The sequence below is a fragment of the Neofelis nebulosa genome, chromosome 1 (genome assembly GCF_028018385.1).
Source record: "Neofelis nebulosa isolate mNeoNeb1 chromosome 1, mNeoNeb1.pri, whole genome shotgun sequence".
In the NCBI taxonomy this organism is placed as follows: domain Eukaryota; kingdom Metazoa; phylum Chordata; class Mammalia; order Carnivora; family Felidae; genus Neofelis; species Neofelis nebulosa.
This window is the reverse complement of record NC_080782.1, coordinates 157,422,262-157,430,560: the sequence shown is the minus strand read 5'-3', so window position 1 is coordinate 157,430,560 and position 8,299 is coordinate 157,422,262. Positions and strand designations below refer to the sequence as shown.

The following is an 8,299-nucleotide window of genomic DNA, read 5'->3' as shown; positions in this document are numbered from 1 at the left end:
ATGATTGAAAAATCTTAGGGACAGAATAATAAGATATTTTCTGGTCATGCAATGGAGTGGTGTACATTCATTTTAAATTTAATGTTTAAAAGTACCTTAAATATATGTGTTAGAATAGAAAACATAAAAGTACAGAGAAGTCAAGGAAAAATTTATGAAAAATAGCTACAAATAAATTTATTCAACAAATAATTTTCTTCCCCAATGTAAAGGTACTTTGAATAAGTATCTTCTTTTTAGGTATACAAAATAAAAGAAGGAAAATTGCCTTTGAAATGCACTTAAAGCAAAATAAAAAACAAAACAAAAACAAAACGCTCTCACACACAGAACCATCCACTTTTCTTGCATTGATATTTACAGAAGTGTATCTGGAGAAATAAGAAAGAAAGAATTTTTTTTGTATCTTCCTAATTGCTTCTAGAGTGATATGGAGTAAAGGTGAGAATATTTTAATACCAGGGACTAATAGAGGGGACAACTGCACACATAAATAGAATGTGTTAATAACACTTACACCTGAGGACTGTTATAGAGGACGATGGATATCATGATCAGCCAATTGTTCCTATGAGGAGTTCAAGCACCCGAAAATGGTAAACTGTTCATATCCCATTAGACTCACACTCAGGTTTCTGGCCCTAGAGCGTCAGCCCTTGATCCAGTATGTACATTGGGTGCTGGGGAGAATAATAATAATGGTGCTGCTAATAATAAAAACTAAAACAAGAACTATAATCAAAGAAAGAGCTCCACTTGTATTACACACATAATGTTCATGAAAATAAAGACACGGAGTCAGAAAAAGTTAAGTAATCTGCCTAAGTCTGTAAGTCATGGAGTTTGGGTTGAGACCTAGCTCATCTGTGCTCTTAAAAACAGAATAATGCCTTTAATATTGATGATGACATCAACTAAAAATCTGATCAATGCTTAATGACAGAAAGAAACACAAAATCAACACCATTTTTCAAAAATACCCTTAATATATTTCATTTTAGCTCCTTTTTGGGGGGATTGTTTTATTTTCCTAATCATACATAGTGGTTTTCTTTAATTTATAAAAATTACATACTGAAATTCAAGTTAGTTAACATACAGAGTAGTGTTGGTTTCAGGAGTAGAGCCCAGTGCTTCATCACTTACATATAACATCCAGTTCTCATTTCAACAAGTACCCTCCTTAATGCCCATCATGCATTAATCCATACCCCCCACTCAACATCACCCAGTAACCCTCATTTTTTTCTCTGTACCTAAGTCTCCTATGGTTTGTTTCCCTATCTATTTTTATCTTATTTTTCCTTCCCTACATAGTCTTTTAGGGAATACAGCAAGGGCACACAGTGTAGTTTTAAAATAATGTCGTGTTGTTAATTATCCACAAGATGGCACATGGATGATGCCAAGTTGGTCCCCTAGTAATACCTACTGGAGGGCTAGAATCTAAAAATAATCCCCTGAGGACTTTAACAAATTTTATAGATTTCTTCTCCCTGTAAACATATATCATTAAGCCAAGGGTTAAAGGGGAGAAATATAAATGTCCCAGATTCAATCACAAATGATTATGATTTTGGTACTTAAATTATAAGTTATTTAATGAATCAAGAGAGACTGCTGGTGAGAACACTGTCTTGAGAATTCATAGTAAAATGCTAAGTGACCATGTGATAAAAGCAGAACTTCCTTTACTTCAAGAAGCAACAGTTACAGACTCAGAAATCTCTGTTGTAAGGACCTTTTTCCCTTTCTTGATCTTTAATAGGAAATTCTTCCTTAAAATGGGAAAATTTGATACAGAAAGTTTAGGTAACATGGCCAAGGATAGAAAATACAGAAATTAAAAAGCCAAGATTCAAACACCAGTGAGTTTACGTACAAGCCAATGATCTTAAGCCCACTCTCATTTGCACCTGAAATTGGCACATGGGTTTGAAGTAATTTAGAAATATTTAAACTTGAATCAGAAAAAAAAAGCACAATCAGTTCAAAAGCTGAACAATAAGTTACTAGGGATATGAAAAGGTAGAAGTCTGAACATTTTAATAAAATCTATCAAAACAGAAGACTGTTCACTGAGTACATTAGCTAATCCAACTTGTTATCAGAAAAGCCATCAGAAAGACTAGTTTAAAGACTGGATGTATGGGGGGGGTCATTAACTCGTAAATTTAAACAATTAGTATGTTGAAGGGGCAGGATTACCTTATGATTCCAAATCAAATCATGTTATACAATAAGTTTCACATGAGCAAGGATATTGGTTAAAAAACCTTTAATTGCACAAAAAGATTAATTCATGAAATGAACCACTCATTATAAACACTTATATGCTGCAAGTTCTAAGCATTAGAAAAACAAATGATTTCAACATATTTTATTCACATAAGAAATGCTAAGTCTGTAAAATACTAATAGCAATTTTTCCTTTTATTTTTATCATTGTTGCCATAATTAATTGTAGGTAATACATTGCATGATTACTATTTGCTAGACACCATGCAGAGTACACTTATTGGACTGACAAACATGCTAAATTCATAAGTCAATCCCAAAACTACCCTGTAATCCTAATATGTCTAACATGTTCATTTACCCAACCGATCTCCAAGATGCTTTTGTTCTTTTTTCAGAGTTTTAACAATAAGTCCTGCCCTTCACAAATAGAAGCTCTCATTGATTCTAATTGCACTGATAAAATAGAAACAATTAGAAGAGAACTTACTTGTATCACATATACACTGCCTTAGTTTCTGCTAGAGGAAATGAAGTGACTATACTAACTCAAAAAATAATCAACTTGTTTACTTATAAATTGGTTACTATGCTCTCTATCTCTATCAAAGGTCAACCTTCTGGAAGCAGTTCCTTCCATTTTTTTTATCCATTATCAATTTGTTCTTTGTATATATTATTCCCTTTAACATATCTGCAATATATTACAACAAAACACATTGATATCATATCCCTTTCTAGCTACTGGTCCATTTTTCTGTTCTCACACACAAAAAATGTGTTTATACTAGGCTCAATTATCCACTTTTCTCCTTATATTTTACCCTGTATCCTCTCTGAGCACTCCACTGGGCTTGTTCTTATTAGGGTCACAAGAGATCTTTGCGTGGACAAATAGAGTGGCCAACTCAAAACTCTCATTGTGATCCAATAAGAAATAGTATCTACTGCAGTTGATTAGAGTCTCCAGTTTCGACGTTTTCTCACTTGTACCTAGATATTACTTCTTCTTACTCCATCAATCATTATCTTTTGTCTCACTTTCTAGCCAGCTGAACACAGTTGCCTAAGTCTCAAACCTTTACTCTTACCTAAGTTTCAACTGATCCTATGTCTTTAAATATTTTCTTCGACTCTTAAGAATAACAATTTAAACCCTCAGCCCTTACCACTAATCTGAATCCTGAATGGCTTCATATATCTAATAGACATTTAAAATTTTTCTCAACAACTGGGGCGCCTGGGTGGCTCAGATCATGATATTGCGGTTTGTGAGTTCAAGCCCCTTGCAGGGCTCTGTGCTGACAGCTCAGAGCCTGGAGCCTGCTTCAGATTCTTGCCTCCCCCCACCTCTCTATCCCTCCTCTGCTCATGCTCTGTGTCTCTCTGTCTCTCAACAATAAATAAACATTAGATTTTTTTAAAAAGTTTCTCAACAACTAAATTATTGTTTTCTCCTACTCAATCCTGCCACTCTAAAAGTTTTCAGAATCTTAGTAAATAGAAACCCTAGTTTCCTTCCACCTGAAGTCAATTGACTTATATTTCATTTCACTTTCTTTCCCAATGGTCATCTTTTCCATGAGCTAAATCCTTTTATGTAGCTACCCTACTCAATCCTTTTCACTCATTTGAAGATTCCTAAGTTGTCTTCCTGCATACAGTCTAGTTCCCTGTTCTATTTCCTACCCTATAGTCATAGTATAGAAGTGTACATAAAATAATGTACATAAAAACGTACATCTTATCAAGTTATATCTATATACAAAATTCTTCAAGAGCTTTCTGTATCATGCCAAACAAACCTAAATTGCACCCAAGTCCTGTTTATGAATCACATATAATTGGGCAATGTAAAATTTCTTCCATAAATATCACCATTCTTAGAATTCTATTAAAATAGCATGGAAAAAGTCACAGTAGTGCTCTTTGATATTATATATTACAGTCTCTTTTGAGTAGGTGTGTAATGCTTGGACAGTCAATATTCAGTCAATATAGCTAAGCTTATCCACTATTTACTATGGTTTCATATTTGACAGGCAACTATTTTTAGTGTGAGTCCTATGAAGATGATCTTAAAGGTTAAAATCTTGAGGCAAAGCCAATAATTAAAGACTTGATTAAAATTGTGTGATTTCTATATTTCATCACTTGTGAATTGGTATTATTTTACTTTATTGATACAAACATAATCACATAATTGTGGCATCAAAATCTGGTAGTTATGGAAGCTGTTTCTGGGTTAAGTGTGAAAGTAACCTGCAAATATTTTTTTTTCTTTTTTCAGACTGAGAGACAAAGAACCAGAATCAGATTAATTCTTTAACCTAATAATACCTCATTGTTGATAGCCAAAATGTATCTGCATACCTAATGAAAAATCCCTGGTTCCCTCCCCCAGGAACAGGAAACCAGACATGATAAATTATCTTAATTAGTTGTAAGTAGTAATCTTTGACATCTGACCAAATAGTCTTCTTTAAAACAGGACAACAGAGAATGTTCTCATCTATTCTCAGTTTATTGAATCCCTAAGCATCACTTGTGGATACTTTCTGAGCAGATAAACATCTTGACAATATCTTTTGAAATGCCCCCATGACATCCTTGTTTCTGAGGCTGTAGATAAGAGGATTGAGCATGGGTGTGACAATGGTATAGAAGGCTGAAACTACTTTGTCCTGCTCAGGAGTGTGAAAAGACTGGGGCAGAACATAAGTGTAGAAGGCAGCCCCATAGAAAATGCTGACCACAGTCAAGTGGGAAGAGCAAGTAGTAAAGGCCTTTTTCCGGCCTTCAGCAGAGCGCATTCTGTGGACAGTTAACAAAATAAGAGAGTAGGAGATTGAGATGATAGAGATAGGGATGAGCAACATGAGTACACAGCAGATGTACATCAAGGTTTCATACAAGGATGTGTCAGCACAGGCTAGTCTGAGAACTGCAGGGATCTCACAGAAAAAATGGTTGATATTGCGGGAGTGACAATAGGGAACATTCATGGTGATGGGGGTGAGCAGAAAGCCATCCAGGGACCCCCCAAACCAGGCACCAGCAGCCAGCAGAAGACACACCCTGCGGTTCATCAGGACTGGATACCTAAGAGGGTTACAGACAGCCACATAACGGTCATAGGCCATGAGGCCCAAGAGGAAGAACTCCGAGCCAATCATGCTCAAGTAGAGGAAGATCTGGATGCCGCAACCCACAAAGGAAATGGTCTTCTCTTTAGAAACCATGTCGACCAGAAGTTTTGGGACAGTGGTACAAATGAAAAGAGTGTCCATGATGGACAGCTGGCTGAGCAGAAAGTACATAGGAGTATGGAGACGGGAGTCCACCTGAATCAAGAATATCATGACCAAATTTGCAGTTACAGCTACCACAAAAATAGCAAAAATAACAGCAAAGACAATCCCAGTAGTTTTATTGTTCACCAGAAGCCCCAGGAGGGTAAAATCAGAAGATAAAGTTATATTCTTCATTTACATTGCCTATGTCAGCTCCTGCAGACCAGAAAGCCACAAAGACCAGGAAGTAAAAGGAGAGAAGATCCTTTCAGTATGGGCGAGACTTACAATAGAGATGACACCTCAGAGAGTACTGGTTTGGCTGAAATTTTCCAACACAAAGTGCTAGAGAAAAATGAAGAGACCAAGAGACATATCATAAATCAGAAACTGTAGATCTACTCCTCATTGTTGAAGAACAACACTTTTCGTATTGTGTTTATGTTCATGCTGCAATACATAGATTATGTGAGTGGCATAATAAAGTTGGTATTTGCTATACTTTGATTAGTTTAGCTATGTCTTTCCTATTCACTCTATGCATTTCTGGCACCCGAATGTTGTACAAACCATAGTAGGACCAAGTCAACACTGGTTTGAGTAAAGGTCCATTGATTCACTCATTATATGAAAGGCCAAAATTAAGAATGAATAACTTAGGAAAAGTATAAAGAAAAAGCATTAAAAAAATGGATAAAGAAAAGTGTGTCTCCTCTATTCTCAACATTTCGCCTCTGACACTTTTGGTCAGCAAATGTGTGAGGGTCTCCTCCCCATAAAAAGCAATTCTTAACCCTCCAGACAAACAGCTGAGTGTCCTACAACTTAATACAATATTCACACTATCTACATGGAGATAGCTTAATCTCTCACTGGTTAAGAGCTTAGCCCCACAAGACTGTCACCCAAATCAGACGCCAACTGCAGCTAAAGTTTATCACTTGGGCCTCGGTTTCTAGGAGCCCATCCCTGAGCTCAACTAATTTTCTAGAACATTTTATAGAATTAAGAAAAAATATTTTACTAACAACTAGGTAGAAGAGATACATCTGGTAGGTATGCAGGAAAAGGCCAGAAGATTCACTGCCTTGTCTATGTGTACCATCCTCTACAACTCCGCATGTGCACCAACCCAGAAGCTCTTGGAAACCCATCCTTTTGTATTTATAAATGCTTGATTATTTAAGCATTATTGATCAAATCATTGACCATCAGTGATTAATGAAATCTCTAGACCTTCTCTTCTCCATGGAGATCTGAGTGGTGGAGTTTTCAAAGTTGCAAACCTTTAATTATGGTTATTTTCCTGGGAACAAGCCCAATTCTTAGGAGATTTCAATAAATCATCTAATTAACATAAACTCAGGTGTGGTAGGAGGACATTTTATGAATAACAAAAGACATAGCTATTTCCATTTAGGAAATTCAGAGAGTTTTAAGAAGTCAATGCCAGGAATTTGAAAAAAAGACTAAATATATATTAGTTATGCATCACAATATCACAAAGGTTAGTTTATTTGTTGGCATTTCACAAATGAAATATTCTAGTCATTTCATTTCATCTAGGCTATTCTAGTAGATTCCTGCTATCTCCCTGCTTTCTCTATTGTCTGTGTTGAGTCTAACCTCAGCAGAGCAAAGTGATCTTAAAAAACCTATATCAAAACAAGTCAACTCCTGCTCAAAGCTCTACCATAAAACTTTATATTTCACTTTAAAGCCCACCATATTGTAACAGTTTCACCCTTTGAAGCCATTGCCTGCTTTTTCCAGTGTATTTGCTCTGGTGCTGCAAATCCCATGTGACCCCCTTGTTGATCCTTTGTCCCCTCTCTGGGGTAGCCTCCAGTCCATAGCTTTTGTCTCTGCTGTCACCCTAGGCTGGATCTCTTCCCTATAGCTGTGACTGACACCCTCATGTCTTTCAGGGCTTTGCCTAAAGCCCACTTTGTTAGGACTAGATGGCTATTGTTTGCACATTCCTTCATACTACTTAACATATATATTCATTACATTTTGTGTTTGTCTCCTGTCACTCACAGAAAGTTCAATATGAGTAAGGCTGTGGCCTATTTTGTTTCCTGAGTGTTTTTAGAATATAAATGAATGACTGGCACCTTGTAAATGTTTGTTGAATATTTAAATAAATAATTGTTAAACATATACAGTTTACTAAAATCCAAATTGCTTTTTTTTCTTTTTGCCCTTTAAGTGATTCGTTTCTTTTTCTTAATGTTTATTTATTTTTTGAGAGAGAGAGAGAAAGAGAGAGATAGAAAGAGCTAAGTAGGGGCAGAGAGAGAGGGAGAGATAAATTCCAAGAAGGCTTCACACTGTCAGCACAGAGCCTGATGTGGGGCTCAAACTCAGGAACTAGGAGATCACAGCCTGAGCTGAAACCAAGAGTCAGACACTTAACCAACTGAGCCACCCACATGGGTGATTCATTTCTTGTAGAATTTCCTTAAAATCCACCTGAATATGATCTATAAAATGTGCTAAAGGAAAAATAAAAATAAATTAAATGCCAGGCCCTTGTGTTTATCTTCAATCCAAAATAAAATGGCCATAAGAGAGGATCTACCTACATTTTCTAATAAGAAACAGTTTTAGGAAACCAAAATGTTTCACAAGTTTCTAGGATAAAACAGCAATAGGAATTTTACATCTTAATAATTGAGGTTTCACATATACAAATTTGAGATAAACACTCTTAGTGACTTAAAATCAATATAGTATTTTGGACAAAGTCAGACATCAGCATAATT

The 8,299-nt window shown here is 35.9% G+C and overlaps 1 protein-coding gene across 1 annotated transcript; it reads right to left on the bottom strand.

Moving 5' to 3' along the window:
- Positions 1-4,772: 4,772 nt before the first annotated feature.
- LOC131494213 (olfactory receptor 2T11) lies at positions 4,773-5,732 on the bottom strand. The gene has a single exon (XM_058698461.1). The coding sequence runs from the start codon at positions 5,724-5,726 to the stop codon at positions 4,773-4,775; it is 954 nt and encodes a 317-aa protein (XP_058554444.1). The 5' UTR covers positions 5,727-5,732.
- Positions 5,733-8,299: the final 2,567 nt, after the last annotated feature.

Coding starts and splice junctions, on each gene's coding strand:
- LOC131494213 (XM_058698461.1), bottom strand. CDS start 5,726: ATGAAGAATATAACTTTATCTTCTGATTTTACCCTCCTGGGGCTTCTG.